The following is a 26,253-nucleotide window of genomic DNA, read 5'->3' as shown; positions in this document are numbered from 1 at the left end:
TCTACTTGGCAAAACTACAACTTACCTCTGATGTTTTTTAGTGTCGATACTATAAAAGAAAGTAGTTTTCTCATGAGAGTCTTTAGAGAGCAAAAAGGTTTTCTAGACACACACATGCACACACAGCCACATACACAACACAAAAGGATCTCTTGAATATGTATACTGGCAAAGTTCACCTAGACAGTTATTATACATTCTGACAGTAATTATATGTTTAAAATTGTTGTTTAGAGGGACTTTATCTTCTTCTCTCCTCCCAAATAAACAGGATTATAAATGAGTTAGACTTTGTGTTTCTTGAGTTTGTTCTAGCTTGTTTCCTGATCAGAGAGCTAAGTTAAACTTAAAAAAAAGGTTCCTATGAATTTTGGTCATCTCCAAAAGTAAACATAGATAAAACACAATTTAATAATCCTTATTAAGTTTTTACTGGAATAAGTAACTTCCATGAACATAAGATAAACTCATTTTGTCTCTATTTTAAAAATAATAAACAAATGAGATAAAAATGTAAGTTGAATGTTTAATTCTCTTTGGTCACATTTATTCATCCTTTCTTGCTTTTATTAGTTGGCCTAAAATCTCTTTAGAATGCCTCTTCCCTGACAGCAGTAGGGACCTGAGGTTGGCAGCCTCAGGTTCCCAGTATGCCTCCAGGTTTTCAAGCCCTTGAGCTGAACCTAATGACTTGCTTCTAAGGAAAAGAATATGGCAAAAGTAATGGGACACCACTTGTGAGGCTAGGTTACTGTGACTTCCGTTTGCCCATGTGTGGACTCCCTCAGTGTCTTTCCTCCATGGGATGCAAGCTGCCATGTTGAGAGGTACCCTATAGAGAGGCCCATGTGGCAAGGAACTCACATCCCCAGTCAACAGTCAGTGAGTGAGCTTAGAAAGAGACATTCCCCAGCTGAGCCTCGACATGTCTGCAGCCCAGGCTGACACCCTGAGTGCAGCCCTGTGAGGGACCCTGAGCCAGGGACTCAGATAAGCTATGCCTGGATTTCTGACCCACAGAAACCGTGAGGTCATAAACGTTTGTTCTTTTAAGCTGCTAAATTTTAAGACTAATTTGTTCAACACAGGAATAGGTATCTTATAAAGACCCACTATTGCTAATGCCCTTAGTTTTAAACCTGTTTCTTCCTCTTTATTTTCCATTTCTATCCTCCCTCCCTCCCTCCCTCTTGTGCACTTAACTGATACAGCATACAGCTATCTCATTCTATCCTAGGCCAGTTTTCTTCCCCCCGAAGCTCTCCGAATACCCCAGATCCACCTCTCTCAGTATCCAATTTGTCTGGCATTATCATTTGAGCCAGTGGGGAAGAGAAGCTTTCATCAATGGTGGCATCTGATGCGCTTCTCATTATCCTCTCTGCTGTTTCCTCCTCTGCAGAACTGCTCAGCAGTGAAATTAAAACATTTGTTAACTTCATTGCTCAGCAGTGACACCAGGGTGACCATCTGGGAAGAGAAGCAGGGGTAGGCTGATGAAAGGGCCAGGAGGGAGCAGTCAGCTGCTTGGAAAGCCCTGCTCTCTGCTCTTTCTTCCAGCACCTACTGGGGACCTGCACCAGAGCCAGTGCTGTAGCTTACTCCACCAGCCCCCTAAGCTGCCTGGGGCTCCACAGTGGAGTGAGCCCTTTCCTGAAATAGGGGATCTGACTAAACAGAAGGGTGTCACATATTGCAACAGGCTGGAATTCACTGATTGCTATCATGTAACAGAACTCTAAGAAATGGACCAAAACAGAGTTTTATTCTTTAACCAGACATTTGGAACTCCTTTGATTCTTAGAGTTAAAGGTACTTCAATAAATTTGTATCAATTCATGGTCACAGAAGTACTCAAAGTACTTTTATCTATGAGTGAAATATAGGTCAATATATTTAAAGATGGGACAGTTTTCTTTCCCTCTGTTATATGTGAAAAAACCATTTAATCTTTCCCTTACACTCAGATCTTTTAATTGAATTTACTTATTTTCCCAACCACTTGCCTACTGCCTGCGGATTTGTCTTTGTTACACTATATTCTTGTTCGCTCATGCCTTCCCGAATGCTGAGGGCCAGGCAATGGTAATAATGAGACAGACCACAACAGCTCAATACCATCCCAGATACCGTGCATACTTGCCATCTGCTTTACTCCTTACATCAGATCCTGGAGGCATTACCACGACCACTTAAAGGAGAGTCAGAGAGGTGAAGTAACTTGCCCAAGTTTGCATGGCTAGTGAGCAGAGTACCCGGATGAAACACTGAGCTCATTCCAATGACCTGGCACCCCTTTCACCCAGTTCCATCTCCCAAACTTTGAGTGTAACCAAATCCATTTCACTGGATTTTATTGGACTTACTAGAATCGACATCACTTGAACACTGGGTAGCATCTAGAAAATCTGTACCATTACTCCTGGTCTCACTGATTAGTGAAGAGACTGGTATACAATGGGTGCTCAATAAATGTTTGTTTAACTGAATGAAATTCCCTTCCCATAAGACCACTAGCCCTTCTAGCTACAGCTCCATATCTTAGATTTAATAATTAGCAGAGAGGAGATCTGAAAAAAACAACTTAAGTTCATCTCTCATAGACCTGTAAAGTGAACCCTATCCACTCACTTCTCAAGAAGGTTACCCTATAGTGTGTCAGTAAACACAGTCCACAAAACACTGCCCTACAGGTCTTGGCAAACCTCTGAACTAGTAACACGGATGAAAACATCAGATTCACATAAGAGCCTTCACTGTTGTTTGCCTTTGAAACAAAGTTGAAGGAAAAAAGGATGCTACCAGGTCTTCAGCTTTGGGAGTCTTTCTAGAACTTTAGGTGAAAAGTGGATCAAACAGCAAGGAAATCAATAGTAGAAAAAGTTATCTCCTTATTCTAGTCAAACACTCACCTTGCTATCTACACAGTTAATTAAAAGCAGGGACACGGCTAGGAACAAAGCAAGTAGACAATTAAAAGTTCTAGCATAAAAGGTGAAAAAAAGTATGTTTGCCTTTAAATACAGGTTTTGCTCAGCTCAGCCAGAAAGCCTCTTAGGTCAGTATCAGCTTTTTCTAATGGTAAGAGATACTACACTGAGATAAAGACAAGGGGAAGCCACTTTCCCATCCCGGCACCCAAGAGATTTCTCCTTAATCAGTTTTGGCTTTGGTTTCACACAATTCAAGCTGCCCAGGTTCTTCTCATATTGCTGCAATCACTGCTCAGAGAATGGCTTTGCCACCTTTCATCATTTATCTCAGGAAAGAAAATAATCAGGACACTGGTTCATGATGTCCTCCCTTAACACAATCCAGGCCAGGTACATACCTCATATCTGTTTTTAAGAAAAGGAACAGGCTGGTCCATCTCAATCAGAACATCACTCACAAGCCTTTAACAGGCCTCAAAATTACACACCTAAGTGTAGATTATAGTTAACATTGAGCCATCTTTTTAATTTATGATGATGAACCAAATAACAGCCAACAACAACAAAAAACATTCAAAGCTCTCTGGGAGCTAAAGATGTATAAACAGAACAGTGACAAACAAAACCCCCAAACAACCTTTACAACTGTAGCTGAAATGCAGAATGATGTTCCAAGTGAACAGTTCTAATAAATACATTCGACACTGAAGTATTTTGGGGATTCCTGTAGTTGGGTGACTTCTGTATACACTTCCCAAAAAATTACATACGTGGCAGGATTTCTTTGTTGTCAAGACATTCTATAAGGATAGGGATCCAGTCTTATTTATGTTTATTTTCCTAGCAACCAGCTCAATGCCTGGCACATACCAGTTGCTCAGTAAATATTTGCTGTATCAAGGAGAAAGCAAAGAATAACACTTGGGAAATGGGTATTCAGCAGCTACTCAAAACACTGAGAGCTGTCAGCATAGACACTGTGACATCTGCCATCATACATTAAGAATTTTGTTAAGCCATTAACTTCTCCATCAAAACTTCTCAAAATGTAGTCTAGAGATACCAAAAAAGCAGTCCATGGGGAACTTGTTAAAGATGGAGATTCCCAAGCTCTACCACAACGCAAGAATCAGACTCTGGAAATGCGGTCTGGAGGTGTACATTTTAACAAGTCCACCATTTTAACAAGTGCATCATTTTTATATATACTGAACTGCTGTTCTAGAGACTGATGGCTTTGCACGAGACACTACACCTGCAGTTCAAGAAGCTACTTCCAAGGGTAATGGTACCTATTTGAAAGCATGCCTTGCAAATTAAGCTTAAATATCAACAGCAAACCATCTCATGTCAGAGTAAGTGACCACAGCACTAGGATATTATAAGGCATTAAGTGAAAAAGGAGTTTCAAGACTGACTGAGTCTAAAAATGACTTTTTTAAAATGACTTTTTAATTTTAAATAATATTTTTAAAATTTTAATCACTTTATTTTATTATTTTTTTATTTCTTTCTTTTTTTTCTCCCTTTTCTTCTGAGTCATGTGGCTGACAGGGTCTTGGTGCTCCAGCTGGGTGTCAGGCCTGAGCCTCTTAGGTGGGAGAGCTGAGTTCAGGATATTGGGCCACCAGAGACCTCCCGGCCCCACGTAATAGCAAATGGCGAAAGCTCCCCCAGAGATCTCCATCTCAGCACTAAGACCCAACTCCACTCAATGACCAGCAAGCTACAGTGCTGGACACCCTATGCCAAACAACTAGCAAGACAGGAACACAACCCCACCCATTAGCAGAGAGGCTACCTAAAATCATAATACGGTCACAGACACCCCAAAACACACCACCGGACATGGTCCTGCCCACCAGAAAGATCCAGCTTCGCCCACCAGAACACAGGTACTAGTCCCCTTCTCCAGGAAGCCTACACAACCCACTGAAACAACCTTAGCCACTGGGGGCAGACACCAAAAACAACAGGAACTACGAACCTGCAGCCTGCGACAAGGAGACCCCAAACACAGTAAGTTAATCAAAATGAGAAGACAGAGAAACACACAGCAGATGAAGGAGCAAGGTAAAAACCCACCAGACCAAACAAATGAAGAGGAAATAGGCAGTCTACCTGAAAAAGAATTCAGAGTAATGATAGTAAAGATGATCCAAAATCTTGGAAATACAATGGAGAAAATACAAGAAACGTTTAACAAGGACCTAGAAGAACTAAAGAGCATCAAACAATGATGAACAACACAATAAATGAAATTTAAAATTCTCTAGAAGGAATCAATAGCAGAATAACTGAGGCAGAAGAACAGATAAGAGACATGGAAGATAAAATAGTGGAAATAACTACCACAGAGCAGAATAAAGAAAAAAGAATGAAAAGAATTGAGGACAGTCTCAGAGACCTCTAGGGCAACATTAAATGCACCAACATTCGAATTATAGGGGTCCCAGAAGAAGAAGAGAAAAAGAAAGGGACTGAGAAAATATTTGACAAGATTATAGTTGAAAACTTCCCTAATATGGGAAAGGAAATAGTCAATCAAGTCCAGGAAGCATAGAGAGTCCCATACAGGATAAATCCAAGGAGAAACACGCCAAGACACATATTCATCAAACTATCAAAAATTAAATACAAAGAAAAAATATTAAAAACAGCAAGGGAAAAGCAACAAATAACATACAAGGAAATCCCCATAAGGTTAACAGCTGATCTTTCAGCAGAAACTCTGCAAGCCAGAAGGGAGTGGCAAGACATATTTAAAGTGATGAAAGGGAAAAAACCTACAACCAAGATTACTCTACCCAGCAAGGATCTCATTCAGATTTGACAGAGAAATTAAAACCTTCAAAGACAAGCAAAAACTAAGAGAATTTAGCACCACCAAACCAGCTTTACAACAAATGCTAAAGGAACTTCTCTAGGCAGGAAACACAAGAGAAGGAAAAGACCCACAATAACAAACCCAAAAATTTAAGAAAATGGTAATAGGAACATACATATCAATAATTACCTTAAATGGATTAAATGCTCCAACCAAAAGACACAGACTGGCTGAATGGATACAAAAACAAGACCTGTACATATGTTGTCTACAAGAGACCCACTTCAGGCCTAGGGACACATACAGACTGAAAGTGAGGGGATGGAAAAAGATATTCCATGCAAATGGAAATCAAAAGAAAGCTGGAGTAGCAATCCTCTTATCAGACAAAATAGACTTTAAAACAAAGACCATTACAAGAGACAAAGAAGGACACACATAATGATCAAGGGATCAATCCAAGATGAAGATACAACAATTGTAAATATTTATGCACCCAACATAGGAGCACCTCAATACATAAGGCAAATGTTAACAGCCATAAAAGGGGAAATCGACAGTAACACAATAATAGTAACACCCCACTTTCAGCAATGGACAGATCATCCAAAATGAAAATAAATAAGGAAACACAAGCTTTAAATGACACATTCAACAAGATGGACTTAATTGATATTTATAGGACATTCCAGCCAAAAACAACAGAATACACTTTCTTCTCAAGTGCTCATGGAACATTCGCCAGGATAGATCATATCTTGGGTCACAAATCAAGCCTTGGTAAAATTAAGAAAATTGAAATCGTATCAAGTATCTTTTCCGACCACAACTCTATGAGACTAGATATCAATTACAGGGAAAATCTGTAAAAAATACAAACACATGGAGGCTAAACAGTACACTACTAAATAACCAAGAGATCACTGAAGAAATCAAAGAGGAAATAAAAAAATACCTAGAAACAAATGACAATGAAAACATGACGACCCCAAACCTATGGGATGCAGCAAAAGCAGTTCTAAGAGGGAAATTTATAGCAATACAATCCTACCTCAAGAAACAAGAAACATCTCAAATAAACAACCTAACCTTACACTAAAGCAATTAGAGAAAGAACAAAAAAAACCCCCAAAGTTAGCAGAAGGAAAGAAATCATAAAGATCAGATCAGAAATAAATTAAAAAGAAATGAAGGAAATGATAGCAAAGATCAATAAAACTAAAAGTTGGTTCTTTGAGAAGATAAACAAAATTGATAAACCATTAGCCAGACTCATCAAGAAAAAAAGGGAGAAGTCTCAAATCAACAGAATTAGAAATGAAAAAGGAGAAGTAACAACTGACACTGCAGAAATACAAAGGATCATGAGAGATTACTACAAGCAACTATATGCCAATAAAATGGACAACCTGGAAGAAATGGACAAATTCTTAAAAAAGCACAACCTTCCAAGACTGAATCAGGAAGAAACAGAAAATACAAACAGACCAATCACAAGCACTGAAATTGAAACTGTGATTAAAAATCTTCCACAAAACAAAAGCCCAGGACCAGATGGCTTCACAGGTGAATTCTATCAAACATTTAGAGAACAGCTAACATCTATCCTTCTCAAACTCTTCCAAAATAGAGCAGAGTGAGGAACACTCCCAAACTCATTCTATGAGGCCACCATCACCCTGATACCAAAACCAGACAAAGATGTCACAAAAAAAGAAAACTATAGGCCAATATCACTGATGAACAAAGATGCAAAAATCCTCAACAAAATACTAGCAAACAGAATCCAACAGCACATTAAAAGGATCATACACCATGATCAAGTGGGGTTTATCTCAGGAATGCAAGGATTCTTCAACATACGCAAATCAATCATGTGATAAGCCATATTAACAAACTGAAGGATAAAAATCATATGATCATCTCAATAGATGCAGAAAAAGCTTTCGACAAAATTCAACACCCATTTATGATAAAAACTCTCCAGAAAGTAGGCATAGCGGGAACTTACATCAACATAATAAAGGCCATATATGAGAAACACACAGCCAGCATCATTCTCAATGATGAAAACCTGAAACCATTTCCATGAAGATCAGGAACAAGACAGGGTTGTCCACTCTCACCACTATTATTCAACATAGTTTTGGAAGTTTTAGCCACAGCAATCAGAGAAGAAAAAGAAATAAAAGGAATCCAAATTGGAAAAGAAGAAGTAAAGCTGTCATTGTTTGTAGATGACATGATACTATACATAGAGAATCCTAAAGATGCTACCAGAAAACTACTAGAGCTAATCAATGAATTTGGTAAAGTAGCAGGATAAAAAATTAATGCACAGAAGTCTCTTGCATTCCTATACACTAATGATGAAAGATATGAAAGAGAAATTAAGGAAACACTCCCATTTACCACTGCAACAAAAAGAATAAAATACCTAGGAATAAATCTACCTAAGGAGACAAAAGACCTATATGCAGAAAACTGTAAGACACTGACGAAAGAAATTAAAGATGATACAAACAGATGGAGAGATATACCATGTTCTTGGACTGGAAGAATCAACATTGTGAAAATGACTCTACTATCCAAAGCAATCTACAGATTCAATGCAATCCTTATCAAACTACCAATGGCATTTTTCACAGAACCAAAACAAAAAATTTCACAATTTGTATGGAAACACAAAAGACCCCAAATAGCCAAAGCAACCTTGAGAAAGAAAAATGGAGCTGGAGGAATCAGGCTCCCTGACTTCAGACTATACTACAAAGCTACAGTAATCAAGACAGTATGGTACTGGCACAAAAACAGAAATATAGATCAATGGAACAGGATAGAAAGCCCAGAGATAAACCCACGCACATATGGTCACCTTATCTTTGATAAAGGAGGCAAGAATATACAATGGAGAAAAGACAGCCTCTTCAATAAGTGGTGCTGGGAAAACTGGACAGCTACATGTAAAAGAATGAAATTAGAACACTTCCTAACACCATACACAAAAATAAACTCAAAATGGATTAAAGACCTAAATGTAAGACCAGACACTATAAAACGCTTAGAGGAAAACATAGGCCAAACACTCTATGACATAAATCACAGCAAGATCCTTTTTGATCCACCTCCTAGAGTAACGGAAATAAAAACAAAAATAAACAAATGGGACCTAATGAAACTTAAAAGCTTTTGCACAGCAGAGGAAACCATAAACAAGACGAAAAGACAACCCTCAGAATGGGAGAAAATATTTGCCAATGAAGCAACTGACAAAGGATTAATCTCCTCAATATACAAGCAGCTCATGCAGCTCAATATCAAAGAAACAAATAACCCAATCCAAAAATGGGCAGAAGACCTAAATAGACATTTCTCCAAAGGAGATATACAGATTGCCAACACATGATAGGATGCTCAACATCACTAATCATTAGAGAAATGCAAATCAAAACTGCAATGATGTACCACCTCACACCGGTCAGAATGGCCATCATCAAAACATCTACAAAAAATAAATGCTGGAGAGGGTGTGGAGAAAAGGAAACCCTCTTGCACTGTTGGTGGGAATGTAAATTGATACAGCCACTATGGAGAACAGTATGGAGGTTCCTTAAAAAACTAAAATCAGAACTACCATACAACCCAGCAATCCCACTACTGGGCATATACCCTGAGAAAACCATAATTCAAAAAGAGACATGTACCACAATGTTCATTGCAACTCTATTTACAATAGTCAGGACATGGAAGCAACCTAAATGTCCATCAACAGATGAATGGATAAAGAAGATGTGGCACATATATACAAAGGAATATTACTCAGCCATAAAAAGAAACGAAATTGAGTTATTTGTAGTGAGGTGGATGGACTTAGAGACTGTCATACAGAGTGAATTAAGTCAGAAAGAGAAAAACAAATACCGTATGATAACACATAGATATGGAATGTAAAAAAAAAATGGTTCTGAAGAACCTACGGGAAGGACAGGAATAAAGATGCAGACATAGAGAATGGACTTGAGGACACAGGGAGGGGGAAGGGTAGGCTGGGATGAAGTAAGAGAGTGGCATGGACATATATACACTACCAAATGTAAAATAGATAGCTAGTGGGAAGCAGCCACATAGCACAGGGAGATCAGCTCAGTGCTCTGTGACCACCTAGAGGGGTGGGATAGGGAGGGTGGGAGGGAGACACAAGAGGGAGGGGATATGGGGATATATGTATACATATAGCTGATTCACTTTGTTATACAGCAGAAACTAACACACCATTGTAAAGCAATTATACTCCAATAAAGATGTTAAAAGTAAATAAATACATAAAAATTTAAAAAAAAATACTGAGTTAATGTATCAGCAAACAATAGCAGTTGTCACCTACTGAGCTCCTTCTATGTGCCTGGCATTTTAGTATGAGTTTTACATAAATCTTAATTAATTTCACAATGACCCTATGATGTAGGTGATAACACTCCCAAATTTTACAAATTAGGAAATTAAGGCTTTCAGAGACTAAGCTGCTGAAGCTAACAATACTAGTAAATGGTAGAGCTGGATAAATAAATGGTATATCCATACAATGGAACCCTGCTCAGCAATAAAAAGGAATGAACATGCAACAACTTGGGTGAACCTCAAAATAGTTATGCTGAATGCAAGAAGCCAGACCAAAAGGAATACAGATTATATGATTCCATTTATAAAATACTCAAGAAAATGCACATTCATCTAGAGAGAGAGAAAGCAGACCAGTGTTACCTGGGGAAGAGCAAGTGGAAAGGGGCAGGATGGAGGGATTACAAAGGGATGTGAAAACATTTTTAGGGGTGATGGATATGTTCACTATCTTGATTGTGATGATGATTTCGGGTTTCAAAACTTAGCAAACTATAACCTTTAAAGGTGTACAGTTTGCTGTACATCAATCATACCTCAAGCTGTCTAAAATAAAGTGAGAGAGAAAGAGAGAAGTACGGGGCCTACATACAAAGCAGTACCCCCCCAACTCTATATTTAATTTAATCTTACGTTCTTAAAGTATTTTTCCCTTTTTCTTTCTGTAGCTGAACAATTTATTATAGAATAAAACAGAATCAGTTTTAAATATAGCTACCAAGTGATTTGTAGTGCTCTTACTCTGACCTCTAAAACCGAGGAAGAAATAACATAAGCCTGTAATGATCACCAACAGTGAATCAGTGTTATTGCAAAGTACTATTAACGTTATTGCCATCAAATGATTAGGACAAGCAGTGGGGGGGAAATGCTGAATGAATCCCTGTACAGCAAACATTTCTTGAACACCTGTTATGTGCCAGACACTTTTAGGTACCAGTGTTAGGAAAAAAATGCATAAGACACAGTTTAAGTTAGTACAGAGGTGACACTAATAATTTGAGTATTGCTGATCTAAGGAATGATGTTGCTTCTCTGTAACCAAAGTTAAGTGGAGAGGAAGTCTTAAGAGAGAAAATGAAGAGGTGTGTCTATAAGCTATCGAGGTAACAAACTAGTGACAAAATGATGGATTGAACAGTTAAGAGAACATCCAAGTGCAAAAATATAAAACCATAATGTCCTTCAGCATAATCAGTACAAAGAGTACCAAGGATTTACCACTTGAAACCTCCCCTGAGAGAGTCATCAGGGTCAGCCCAGTCTTGTAAACAGCTTATCTCTCAAAAAAACAATTTATAGCCAACTGTCGATAAACCATGGTTAAAGTAAATACTTGACCTTGAATTTGTTTTTTTAAAAAGTAACTTGATATGAATCAGGGAACTATTTAAATAGTAGAAGGCATTTATTGCTTGGATTAATAGTAACTAACAGACACTAAATTGTCTACAGCAACATGGGAGGCCTCCCCACGCTACCCCCTCAGTCAGATGAGCAAGCCTACAGGGGCAGTGCCCGCTCACTCTGCCAGCACCTCTCAGAATGGGAGGCATGGCCGGGAGAAAGGGGAAGCAAGGGAGTCCTAAAGTGGCAGTGCAGTCAACCCTGCAGCGTCAGGTGTGAGGAACTGGGTAGTGAGGGAGCCCACAGGCGGGGATGCACCTCACTGAGATAATGGAAAAAACAGAAAACGTCAACTAAGAAATATAGCATGATAACCATTTGACAGTTTTCTGTCAGGTGATGCCTATGTATGTTTATACATACATGACATACACGCATCATTTTTACCCCTTTAGGAGGTAACTCAATGTGTAAGAGAAGAGCTCTAAAGTCAGAATGCTTAGGTTTGAATTCTTGCTCAGAGTTTAGTTTTATGAGCTCTGCAACCTTGACCAAGTTACATCACCTCTTTGAGACAGTTCTTCTCATCCATAAAACAGTGATAAAAAATAATAATATCCACCTCAATGATTTTTGTGAGGATTAAATGAGATAACATATGTATTGATACCAAGTGTATCAAAGTAAGTATTCAATAAATGTTCACCATTATTGTTTTTATGTCTGAAAATGACCACTGTATTCCTAAACATGATGCAATTTACTGTGCAAGTCCATATTAAATCCTTTTCGTACCATGTTTTGAGTATTTATTGTTGTTTGGTTTTTTGTTTTTATTACCTGATCTCTGATTTGGGGTTATCCATGACTACCTTCTGCCCCATTTTATTCCTGATTAATCAGGAGGAAATGGTAAGCTCAGTTAAGTATCCTGGATCAAAACCCTGGGATCCACCTAGTGATCAAAATATAACTTCGTTTTGAAAGTATCTTGCCTAGCACTTTTGCACAACTTTCCTTTAGGGGATAAATGTCAAAAAAAAAAAAATTTAAAGTTTGAAAAAAATTGAGACCCTGATAACTGATCTGCTATCCTGAGAACACTAAACCAGCAAACAAATAAAACTCACGGCACCTACCTCCTTCTGTGCACCTTTAATTTCTGAACATTCTTCTAGTCTTTTTAAAACATCCTGGGTAATCAAGAGTGCATCTGAGAAGATTTTTTCATTTTCTAGAAGAAAATTCAGCTGGTAATGTTTCCCCTCATACTCTGAATGTAAAACAAAACAAAATTAAAAAAATTGGTGATTGATTACTTGAAATGATTTTTAAAAGTTTAAGCTGTCTGAGAACCTTTAGGTCATGTACTGCATTTGTAAATAATAGCTAATGTATCAGTTATGAGTAATAGCAAACAGCATCTCTAATAGCTTCCTCCTTTGTGCCATCATCATCCTAGTTAAAATAATGGGTAAGAATCAAAAATGGTACATGGTTATTTCAATACTGCTTTTCTGCTCTGTGGTTCATCTTCAGGCTTGCAACACTCAAAACCACAGACACTTTTAAAAGAAGAATGTCCTGGGACTTCCCTGGCGGTCCAGTGGCTAAGACTCCACGCTCCCAATGCAGGGGGCATGGGTTCAATCCCTGGTCAGGGAACTAGATCCCACATGCATGCTGCAACTAAGAAGTCCGCATGCTGCAACTAAGGAGCCGGCAAGCCGCAACTAAGACCTGGTGCAACCAAATAAAGATAAATATCTTAAAAAAAAAAAAAAATAAGAATGTCCCAGTACAAGTATTGCATTGGATTTTGGTTTCCAATCTAACAGTGGTCTTTGATAAATTTATCAATGAAACAAACAAACAAAAAACTCATAAAGATCACTGAATCTAGTAATTGACAACAGAAGGACAGATTACGAAACAACTATTAAATGAATATTACCTGGTTCTGGGCTTGCTTCCTTTGCCTCACTAAAGGTTTGTACACCAGGAGAAGGGGAAAAAACTTCAGCTGTCAGAGGAGTCTCCACTGGGGTGTCTGCATTCCCCTGAATCCCTTGGGCAGCACAAGGATCCACACTCATCTCTTGCACAACTGTTTGGATCACTTCCCCCATCTCGGCTTTCACAGGGCCCCCTGGAGGGGTGGAAACCTCCGGGGAAGAATGAAGCTCTCCAGCACCCTCGGAGGAAAGGATTTCTACTTCAGGCTTCTCCAACTCCTTCCTGGATGACTCTGAGGATGGTGTGGAGACATCCCTCACCACCTGACCCTGAACAGAGCAGTTTACAAGGCTAGTTAGAAGGTTTTTACAACTAACAGCCACATCAAACATCTGTAGGCTGTCGGCTAAGGAGATGATTTTGGAGAAGTTGTGCTTGCCCACAGGTAGTTTGCCAGTGTACATCATTTCTAACAAGAGGGCAAACTCCTCAGGGCTCACGACAGATGCATCGATGGAGATGGTGTCTGTGTTGTCCAGCAGGGTTTTGAACAGGAGGCTGGCAGCAGCCAGGACAAGTTTGTGGGCCCTGAAGTAAATGGTACCAATGGAAATGGTGCAGTCACAGAACTGCTGCTCCTTGCACAGCGTGTAGAGCTGCTGCAGCAGCTGCCGGCTATAGTTGGGGAGCTCCATCGCATCAGCTCTGCCTGAGGACTTCCTTTCCTCTCTTCTTCCAGAATCACTTTGTGAGGATCAGCACTAGACCCTGGAGAAACCCCAAAAATGCCATGTTAATACTTCATAAGCACACAGGGAAATGCCCTGAATGAAATATTAAAATGAACAGGCAATTCACTGGTTCATTCAGCAAATGCTGCTGAATAGGAAGGGGTACTGTGCCAGGTATACTGAATTAATGATGATAATAACTGGCATGGGTTTAACTGCATGAACAGGACTATGCTTAGTGTGTCATCTGGATGATCTCATTCGATCCTCACAAAAACTCACTGGAAAAGTACTGTATCCTCCCCATTTTATAGATGAGACTGAAGCTCAAAGAGACCGAGAGAACCAGCTTAAGGAAAAACAGCCATTAAGTGGCATGCCCATGTCTCAGTGATTTCAAAGCTGTAAGTAACTACATTGCTAAATGCATTCTGCTCTCAAGTTCTCAGCCAAATGAAGGAGACATATATATATATATATATATATATATATATATATATATATATATATAGACAGATTTATAATACAATGTCCTCATATTACTTGACCTATCTGCAGCACTGAATACAGGTCGTCATTCCCTCCCCTTTAAAATGCATTTTCCACTTGATCCTGTGCTCTCTGGTTCCTTTGCTGGGTCCTCTGCATCACTTTGGCCTCTAAAGTTTGCTGTGCTCCAGGACTGTCATCTCACTTCTTCTCTCTCATCTGATTCCATACCTTTGAAATATCTAAATGTTGAGAGCTTTCAGATTTATATTTCCAGCTCAGCCCTTTCCTCTGAACTGCAGACGCACACTTCCAACTACCTACTGAACATCTCCAATTGGAGGCCTGTTAGATTTCTTAAACTTAAATCCAAACTCCCCTGCCATCTTCCCCACTTCACAGCAATTCTGTCCCTTCTAGCTGTTCAGACCAAAAACCTAGAAATCATCCTTGACTCCTGTTTTTTCTCATATCCCTTACCCAATCCTTTATAAATCCTGTTGGCTCTACCTTCAGAATATATCCAAAATCCAATCACTTATTACTACCTCCACTGGTTCTACTCTGGTCAGCCCAAGCCACCATCACCTTTTATTTGGATATTGCAACAATGTCCTAACTGGTCCCCCATGCCTCCACCCCTTCCTAGCCCTACCCCTACCCTACTCTATCTTCAACCCAGTAATCAGAGTGATCTTTTTAGCACATAGCCATATATGTCACTTTGCACAAAAGCCTCCATGGTTCCTGGTCTCACAGTGAAAGCCAAAAGCCAAAATTCTTACTCTGGCTGTCATTAGCTCTAAAACCTCATCTTCTGCCTCGCTGCCCCTCACCCATTCTGCTGTAAGCACCACGCCTTCCCTGCTGATTGTGGAACACACTAAGCATATTCACCCGTAGGTTTCTTCACATGTGTGCACGGCTCACTCTCTCACTCCCGTCAGGACTCTGCTCAACGGCCACATGATCAACAAGGTCTTCCCTGACCATGTTCTTTATTTAATTAATTAATTTATTTTTTAATGATTTAGAACATTTAATCAAATCTGACCATGTTCTTTAAATAGCAACCTCCTCTCCAACCTCAGAACATTCCATCCCTCTTACTCTATTTTTTATCATAGCCTACTGACACATATTTTTACTTACTTATTATGTACCCCCCTTCACTAGAATATAAACTCCATTAAGGAAGGAACTTTTTTTTTTCATCATCTGCTGCAGCCCAGTGCTTAAAATTCTGCCTAACACAAACATTGTTGGCTAGTTGGTGGAATGAATAAATGAATGGCAGGAAATGTAATGATAGAGATTTGTACTTAGAAGCCCAGTTTGGGGAATAGGGATATCCAAGAGTTAGAGTAAGGTTTTTGTGGAGGAGCTAACAGCTAACCTGCCTTAATAAATGAGCAGGCACTGATGAGGTGAAAAGAGTGGGAGAAAAAGGCACTCCAAGCAGGGAAGCCTGCGTGAGGCACACAGATAAGAAAACATCACATGGCAGGAAGGAGGTTTAGGAGGGGGGATTATAAGGAGTTCAGTGATACTGGAACATATAGAAAGGGACAGGGAGTATCAGGAGATGAATCTGGAGAGGCAGGCAGAGGTTCTGGCCACAGAAAGATACATGGGCCATGCTTAGGAGCTTGGATTTATCCTAAAGACAATGAGGAGTCAATGAAGGGTTTGAGGGGCTTTAAGCAGGAAAGTCACATGGTCTTGACATTTGTCAAAATAACATTGGTTGCCTTTGTTACCTTTCCACTCCACCACTATTCCTTATTTTCCCACATTTGAAACTGACAAATAAAAATAAAAATGAAAATGAAAATATTTCCTAGTTCTGGTTTCCAGGTTTGTGGTCTGGCATGGAAGGAGCTTAAAAGTCACCATTCTAACTTGACAAGTAAAAAGGTAAACAGATGGAAAAATCAACAACTCTTCTTAGTTCTGTCAGAGAAGTGAGGTCACAGGGCAAAATTACTGCTCCCAAAATTGGAGAGACAGGCAGAGAATCACAACTTCTCAGAGCAGAAACCCACCAAGAGAAATCCATGGGAAGCAGTGCCAGAACAGGAACACTAAACCTAAGTTAACGAATTGATGGAGGCTCAGGGTGGACAAGTCTGAGAGTTAAAAACTCCAGAGGGACAAAGTCATAATTTTGTGAGTTTTAACTCCAGGAGCTCTACTGGGTACTCACAGTGAATACTGGGGGAAAATTCCCTTCTGCTTCTGGCAGGAGGAAGGAGAAAGTAACCATTTTAAAATATGACAGAGCATTCTGTTCTTCTCAACAAGGCCTAGAATCAGAAGAAATTATTTTACCAGAGTCTAACCTAACTGGAGGAAAGGAAATACCCAACTTCAGCCCACTCTAGCCATCCTGTACCACTTAAGGAGGTGGGGAGGGAGAGACTGAAAAGTATCAGTGAAGTTCACAGTCCAGCGGCACAGACTTACCAAAAGACTGAGACCTAATAATAGGTCTATAAAACACACTTCCTCCCTTCACATCTTACCACCCCATCACTATAGGCATATTTACCACAGTTCCTTTTACCCAGTACTTTATGTCTACCTTTCAAGAAAAAATTACAAGGCATACTAAAAGGCAAAAAGCACACTTCAAAGAGACTGAACAAGCATCAGAACCACAGTCAGATATGTCAGGAATTATCAGACAAGGAATTAAAAAAAAAAAAAGATTAATAAGATAAGGGATTTAAAGGAAAAAGTAGACAACATGCAAGAACAGATGGCAATGTAAGCAGAGAGATGGAAATTCTAAGAAAGAATGAAAAAGAAAAGCTAGAGGTTAAAAACACTGTAACAGAAATAAAGAATGCCTTTGATGCACTTACTAGTAGACTAGATATGGTTGAGTAAAGAATCTCTGACCTTGAGGATATAACAATAAGGAACTTCCAAAACTGAAAAGCAAAGTGAAAAAGGTCTGAAAAAAACAGAATCAAATATCTAAGAACTGTGAGACAACCACAAAAGGTAAAACATATGTGCAATGGGAAGAGAAGGAGAAGAGAAAAAGAAACAGAAGCAATATTTGAAGCAATAATGACTAAGAATTTCCCCAAATTAATGTTAGACACCAAACCACAGGTCTAAGAAGCTCAGAACCCCAAGCAGGATAAATGCTCTTAATAACTATACTTAAGCATATCATATTCAAACTATAGAAAAATCAAAGGTTAAAAAACAAATCTTGAAAAAAGCCAGAGGAAAAAGCACCTTTCCTACAGAGAAGCAGATAGGAATTACATCTAATTTCTCCTCAGAAACCATGCAGGCAAGAGAAGAGTGGAGTGAAATATTTAAAATGTTGAGAAAAGAAAACAAACAAACTACCAACCTAGAATTCTACCCTGAAATTTTTTCCTTTAACAGTGAATGTAAAATAAAGACTTTCTCAGACCAGCAAGATTGAGGGACTTGGTTGCCAGTAGACCTGCCTTCCAAGTAATGTTAAAGAAGTTATTCAGAGAGAAGGAAATAATAAAGTACAGAAATATGGATCTACGTAAACTAATGAACAGCACTGAAGAATGAATAGGTGAAGGTAAAACAGAAATTGACAAAGATAGCAGTTTTATTTTTTATTCTTAACTGACATAGATAGCAGTTTGTTCAAAATAATAACAGCAACAATGTATTTGATTATGTATGCTTATGTTTATACAGGTAACCCTTGAACAACACAGGTTTGAGCTGTGAAGATCCACTTACATGTGGATTTTTTCAACACTAAATACTACAGTACCACGTAATCGGCAGTTGGTTGAATCCACAGATACAGAGGGCTCACTACAAAGTTATAAGCAGATTTTTGCCTGTGCCAGGGGTCAGTGTCCCTAACCCCTGCATTTTTCAAGAGTCAATTCTATATGCTTATGTATAAATGAAATGAATGACAGCAATGATACAAGGGAGAGAAGGCAAGGATTAAGATTATGTTATTATTATTATAAGGTACTTATAATACATGTGAAGTGGTACAGTGTCATTTGAAAGTGGATCTAGATTAGTTGTAAATCTATTGCAAACTATAGGACACCACTAAAATAAGTTTTAAAAAGAAGTATAACTGATATGGTAAAAAGGAGTGAAAATGGAATCACGTCAAATGCTCAATTAAAACTACAAAAGAATGAAAAAGTATGTTAGACAAAAGTAGGAACAAAGAACAAGGGCAACATATAGACAACATTAACAAATATGGTAGATCAATGCTCTAAATATACTAATTAAAAGACAGATTGTCAGAGTGGATCAAAAGACAAGACCCACTCTGATGTTGTTTACAAGAAACCCACTTAAAGATGCATATAGATTAAAAGTAAATGCATGGAGAATGATATACCATGTTAACAGTAATCAAAAGAAAGCAGGGGAGCTATATTAATTTCAGACAGAGCAGACTTTAAGTAAGGAAAAATATTAGGGATAAAGGGGAGTTACTTAATGAAAAAGGGGTCAATACTCTAACAAGACATAATAATCCTTATTGTGTAGGCAACTAACAACAGAGCATCAAAACATGTAAGGCAAACTGAAAGAAATACAAAGAGAAATAGGTGCATCACTATTATAGTTGGAGACTTTAAACACCTCTCTATCGGAAATGGATAGAGCCTAAAGGCAGAAAATCAGTAAGGACATCAGTGAAGTTAATAGCACCATCAATCAATTGACTATAGACTACTTCATCTATAGCAGATTACATATTCTTCTTAATATCACATGGAACATTCAACAAGATAGACCACATTCTGGGCCATAAGTTACCCTTCACAAATTGAAAAGAATAGAAACCATACACTCTGTTCTCAGACCATGATGGAATTAAACTAGAAATCAATGACAAAAAGATAGCTGGAAAAATTTCCAAATACTTGGAGATTAAACAACACACTTCTAAATAACACATAAGAAGAAATCTTAAGACAAATTCAAAAATATTCTAAACTAAATGAAAATGTAAATACAACTTATCAAAATTTATGGGATGCAGCAAAAGCAGTGTTTAGAGGGAAATTTATAGCACTGAATGCATATAGTAGAAAAGAAGAAAGATCTAAAACCAATAATTTAAGCCTCCGCTTTGGGATACTAAAACAAGAAGAACAAAGTAAATCCAAAGTAAGCAGGAGAAAAAGAAAATAGAGACAAATAAATGAAACTGAGAAAAGGAAATCAAGAGAAAAAAAAAAACCAAACAAACTTAAAAGCTGGTTCTTTGAAAAGATCAACAAAATCAATAAGCCTCTACCAGGCTAACTAAGAAAAAGGAGAGAACACCGATTCCTAATATCAGAAATGAAAGAGGGGACATCAGTACAGATCCCATGTACAATAAAAGGATAAAAAAGGAATAATATAATAATATGCCCACAAATTTGGTAACTTTAATGAAATGGATCAATTACTTGAAAGACACAATCTGCCAAAACTCACACAAGGAGAACTAGACATCTGAATAGGCCTCATCTATCAAAGATACTAAGTCAATAATTAATAACTTTCCAACACTTGAAGCAGCAGGCCCAGATGGGTTCACTGGTAAATTCTACAAAACAGTTTAGGAAGAAATTATACCAAATATCCACAATCTCTTCCAGAAAATAGAAGCAGAGGGAATACTTCTTAACTCATTCTATGAGCCTAGCATTACACTAACAGCAAAACCAGACAAAGACATATAAGAAAAACACAGACCAAAATACAAAAATCTTCAACAAAATATTAGCAAATCAAATTCAACAATAATAAAAAGAATTTAACACCATGACCAAGTGGGATTTATCCCAGGTATTCAAGGCTGGTTCAACCTTTGAAAATCAGTAAATGTAATCCATTATAACAACAGGCTAAAAAAGAAAAATCTCATGTTCATATCAATAGAGGCAGAAAAAGCATTTGACAAAACCCACAAAATTCATGATAAAAACTCTCAGCTAAATAGGAATAGAGGGGAACCTCCTCAACTTGATAAAGAACAGCTACAAAAACCAACAGCTAACATTAGAGTCAAAGCTTTCTGCCTCAGATCAGGAACAAGGCAGGGATGTCTCATTTCACCACTGCTTTTCAATATCATTCTGGAATTCCTAGCTAAAAGGTATACAGACTGGGAAGGAAGGTGCAAAACAGTCTTTGTTCACAGATGATATGACTGTGATGAGATATGTAGAAAATCCAAAAGAACTGACAAAAAATTTAATAATAATAATAAAAGCAATAGCAGCAAGGTTGCAGGATACAAGGTAAATATAAAAAACTTAACTGCTCTCCTGTCTATCAGCAATGAACAAGTTGAATTTGATATGAAAACATTACCGTTTAATTGGCACCCCCAAAAGAGAAATTAAAAATGTGAAAATACTTGAGGATAAGTCTAACAAAATACATACAAGATGTATATGAGAAAAACTACAAAACTCTAATGAAAGATATCAAAGAAAAACTAAGTAAATGGAGGGATATTCCATGTTCATGGATAGGAAGACTCAGTAGTGTCAAAATTTCAGTTCTTCCCAAATTGATCTATAAATTCAACACAATCCTAATCAAAATCCCAGCAAGTTATTTTGTGGATACTGACAAACTGATTCTAAAGTTTATATGGAGAGGCAAAAGATCCAGAATAGCCAACTCAATATCAGGGTAGAGGAACGAAGTAGGAAGACTGACACTACTCAATACTCAACTTCAATACTTACCTACAAAGCTACAGTAACCAAAACAATGTGGTACTGGTGAAAGAATAGATAAATAGACCCACAAAAGTACAGTCAACTGATCTTTGATAATGGAGCAAAGACAGTATTTTCAACAAATGGTGCTGGAACAACTGAACATCCACATGTAGAAAAATGAATCTAGATGCAGACCTCATAGCCTTCACAAATTTAGCTCAAATTGGATCACAGACTTAAATGTAAGAACACAACACTATAAAACCTCTAGAAAATAACATAGAAGAAAATCTAGGTGACCTTGGGTGTGGTAATGACTTTTTAGATACATCTCCAAAGGCATGATCCCTGAAAGAAATAATGGATAAGCTGGACTTCATTAAACTTAAAGAACTTCTGCTCTATGAATGATAATGTCAAGAGACTGAGAAGACAAGTCATAGACTGGGAGAAAATATTTGCAAGAGACATATCTGTTAAATGACTATTATCCAAAACATACAAGGAATTCTTAAAACTCAACAATAAGAAAACAACCTGATTAAAAAATGGACCAAAGACCTTAACAGACATCCCACCAAGGAAGAGATGCAGATAGCAAGTAAGCATACAAAAAGATGTTCAACATCATATGTCATAAGGGAATTGCAAATAAAACCTATTAGAAATGACAAAACCCAAATCACTAACAACACCAAATGCAGGTGAGGATGTATAGCAACAGGAACTGCTATTCATTGCTGGTGAGAATGCAAAATGGTACAGCACTTTGTAAAACAGATTAGGAGTTTCTTATAAAACTAAGCATATCCTTATCATACGATCCTGCAATTGTGCTCCTTGATATTTACCAAAAAAAACTGAAAACTTACGTCCACACAAGAACCTGCATGCAGATGTTTATAGCAGCTCTATTCATAATTGCCAAAATGTCTTTCACCAGAAAAATGGATAAACAAACTGTGGTATATCCAGACAATGGAATATTAGTGCAAAAAGAAATGAGCTATCAAGCAATGGGAAGACATGGAGGACACTTAAATGCATATTAGTAAGTGAAAGAATCCAATATAAAAAGTCTCTATATTATACGAATACAACCATATGACATTCTGGAAAAGGCAAAACGATGGAGATAGTCAAAAGATCAGTGGTTGCCAGTGGTTGGGAGTAGGGAGGGATGAATAGGTGAAACATGGAGGATCTTGAGGGCAGTGAAATTACTGTGTATAAAACTACAATGGTGAATTCATGTATCATATACATGTCAAATTCCAGAGAATGTATGAAACCAAAAGTGTACCCTAATGAAAACTATGGACTTTGGGTGATAATTATGTATCCATGTAGGTTCACTGATTGTAACAAATGTATCACTGTGTTGTGGGACAGTGGGAGAGGTTGTGTGGGGACAGGATTATATGGGAACTCTGCACTTTACTCTCAATTTTGCAGTGAACCTAAAACTGCTCTAAAAAATAAAGTTCATCTATTAAAAAAATTTTCCTTTTAGGAATGTAAATTGTCAGTACTAATCACCCCAAACCCTATCTATACCAGGTATAGATTGTAGAACACTCACGAATTCATATAATTTTTTTAAAGTTTACTCAAAGAGTAGCTTTGAGAACATCTAACCTTACTGTTTGACTATAGCTTGTTTTAATATCTGTGTTATAAAAATGCATACTTTTTAAAGATAAACTGTGGCCTAGGAGCTAACTGACTTGTTGAAATAGTAGTAGCAACAGGAGCAGGAATGGAATATCTCCCGGTTCTTGTGGAAAACAGAAAAAAAAGTTCTGTAAGATTTAAAACAGGCAAAAGTAGGAGCTATCTTTAGAAAAAAAGGAGGTAAGTCTGAAAATTTGTAAATTAACTTATTTTAATATCTGAGAAAAAAATCAGAACAAGAATTCAATTTGCAAATAACACAAAACTACTGAACAGGCACTGATGTGGTTTTTCTAAAGAACAAATGATATCAGGAGAATATGATTTTCTTCCTAAGACAAGACATAGGCTCTATGGATTACAGTAAATCAAAAGACTTATCTGGACATAAATCTTTTCAAACAATCCTATTAATAAGGAACACATTATTGGGATTATATTTTTAGGACAAACTAAAACTTACTTAAAATGTTGCTTTGGGGTCATTTTTCTGGTCATTTTTGGTCAGTCTTTCATCAGATTAAAAAATACGAAGAGCCACCAATGATCCAGAGGGACATATTTTGAGCATTAACTACAGGATTGTGGTCAGAGCTATTTCATATTTTTGTTGACAACTAAATTAGACAAGAAAATAATAGAATAATTGTAACAGAATAAGCAACTGAGCAAGGTTAAAAAAAACTGAACAAAATTATGTGGTTTACCAATATATAGATACTAAAAACATGATTATAAACTTGAGCAATAAAAGGAGAATGAGGATAGTTAAGGCAGAATAAATTCAAAGGTTACTTAATGAACGTAAGCTGGTAAAGTTGAAAGTTGAAATTTTACTGAGATTAATAGGAATACTAATTAAAGGAAAGACTTTTGGCAAAATGGCACACTGAGCTGATGTAAATGGACCTTTTCCTCCCACTTCACACACAGAAATGCTGGATAAAATGTAACAAAAATGTTTTAAAAATATATAGTCAAGCTAGGGCCTCCCTGGTGGCGCAGTTGTTAAGAATCCGCCTGCCAATGCAAGGGACATGGGTTTGAGCCCTGGTCTGGGAAGATCCCACATGCTGCGGAGCAACTAAGCCGGTGCGCCACAACTACTGAGCCTGTGCTCTAGAGCCCGTGAGCCACAACTACTGAAGCCCACGTGCCTAGAGCCTGTGCTCTGCAACAAGAGAAGCCACCGCAATGAGAAGCCCGCGCACCACAATGAAGAGTCGCTCGCCGGAACTAGAGAAAGCCCGCAGGCAGCAACAAAGACCTAACGCAGCCAAAAATAAATAAAATAAAATAAATTAAAAAAAAATATATAGTAAAGCAAAAAAGAAAAGGAAATCCCAGGTACCTGAAATGGAAGTGACATCAAAATCAAAGCTGAAACAGTAAAGTGGGTGTTGAGACCATGATGGCCCACAGGGGTTTCAAACTCCAATACAGGCCCTAGGCTTGGAGGAGAAAGCATTAATGCTCACATGGAGACTGGAAATATAGCTTCAGGCAGGTAGAAGGTGGGGGAGTTGGAACTGAGACCCTTGCACAAAGCCCAGAGCCTCAAACACCTATCCCTCCTTTATATGCAGTCTGAAAAATCTCTGCTCACTGGCTCAGGGAAACAGAATAAAAGTTGCTAATTATCTGGGCCTTGAGTAGAAGAAAAGGCACCCACAAGAAATCTAAAATGTAGGCCTATGAAGGATCCAAATTTATATATTATATCATATAAGAATCTTGGGCTGAGAAATTAACATAAAAATTGGTCTTTGACATGCAGGAGAAAAAACCAGAATACTTTCAAAACCCAAGGCACAGAGACTCTCACAGGAAAAAAGAAAAACACAGAAAGAAATGAGCTCACTATTACAAACCATATGAGGAAGACCTGAATGTGAAAGGTAAATTTATAAAAGCTAACAGTAGAAAATGTCAGAGGGTATCTTTGAAGCAGGGGTTGGGAAACTTCTTAAACATTGCCCCAAAAGCTTAAAAAAAAAGATGAATATGATTATACTGATATTAAAGGTTTCTGTCAAAGAACTCTTTAGTCTATAGACATGATTAACAGACAATGGACAAATGGTAGAACCAGGAGATATCTGTAAAGTTTGATGAAAACAAGGAGTTAATATCTAGAATACATAAGAAGTTCCTGGAAACCTTAGGGAAAAAAATCCAATGGGGAGAAAAATGGGCAAATGACATAACTAGGCAATTCAGAGAAGGAGAAGCTCACTTAACTGGCTAACAAGTAAGAGTAGTTGTTACAATAGCAGTAAAAGCATGTGACATTTATTATATATTCAGGAAGTGCTTATTACATTCAGGAATATGCTTTACATATATTAACTCATTTCATTCTCTTAACAACCTGATGATGCAGATGCTGTTATTATTCCCTTTTACTGATGGGGAGACTAAGGCCCAGAGAGGTTAAGTAATTTCTCTAAGGTCTTACAGTAACATGTGGTAGAACATAAATTTGAATCTAGAGTAAAACTGGTGGTATATAAATTGATATAGCTATTCTGGAAAAACACTCTGGTAATATTTAGTGAAATTTTCTGTGCATATATGCCTTGTGGCCCAAGAATCATATTTCTGCATACATTTCCCAGAAAAGTTCTCACATAGGTTCATAAGGACACATGGCCAGAAAGATCACTGGGCCATTGTTTTTGGTGCAGGGAAATGAGAGGTAATTTAGATGTCCGTCACAAAAAGAATTTAAGTAAATATGCAGAATGTATACTATGGAATATAGTGCATTAGAAAGAAGTAACAACTAATACCCAGTTGAGTGAAACAATAACAACCAGAATGAGATCTAGAGCATAATGCCATTTACGTAAGTTAAAAACAGAAAAACAAAACAATGAATAACAATAAGGTAAAGCTACATTGTAGCAAAAGACATTTTATCAAATACATTAGAGTAAGTGCTATAAAGGGGAGGGAAATAGGAATAGGGGTCGGAGGTGAAGGAGGAAAAAAAATCAAACGAGAAGGGCCTTGCCAAGATAGATGCTAGAGTGTCTCAGATGAGGATTCCGGTGCCACCCCCAAAAGGCAAACAGTAAAAACAAAAAGTCACATGAGGAAATGAATCACCACAACGGAAAGACATAAGATGCAAGAAAGAGCACAAATAGCATCTCCAAGAATTGAAAACCCTAAAAATT

The 26,253-nt window shown here is 37.7% G+C and overlaps 1 protein-coding gene across 4 annotated transcripts in view; it reads right to left on the bottom strand.

Moving 5' to 3' along the window:
- The window catches only part of ZBTB40 (zinc finger and BTB domain containing 40), an 83,120-nt gene that overhangs the window by 30,794 nt on the left and 26,073 nt on the right, over nucleotides 1–26,253 (bottom strand). For all 4 annotated transcript variants that reach the window (XM_007175085.3, XM_007175086.2, XM_057556296.1 and 1 more), the window contains 2 exons: nucleotides 13,460–14,229; nucleotides 12,645–12,778 (listed from right to left, as the gene is read on the bottom strand). In XM_007175085.3, the coding sequence (XP_007175147.2) occupies nucleotides 12,645–12,778; nucleotides 13,460–14,156 (831 nt within the window). In that variant the 5' untranslated portion in view covers nucleotides 14,157–14,229. The remainder of the gene's footprint in view (nucleotides 1–12,644; nucleotides 12,779–13,459; nucleotides 14,230–26,253) is intronic.

This window comes from Balaenoptera acutorostrata, chromosome 1 (genome assembly GCF_949987535.1).
Source record: "Balaenoptera acutorostrata chromosome 1, mBalAcu1.1, whole genome shotgun sequence".
NCBI classification, from domain to species: Eukaryota; Metazoa; Chordata; class Mammalia; order Artiodactyla; family Balaenopteridae; genus Balaenoptera; species Balaenoptera acutorostrata.
The sequence above is the reverse complement of the archived record's forward strand: the minus strand, read 5'-3'. Positions and strand labels throughout refer to the sequence as shown.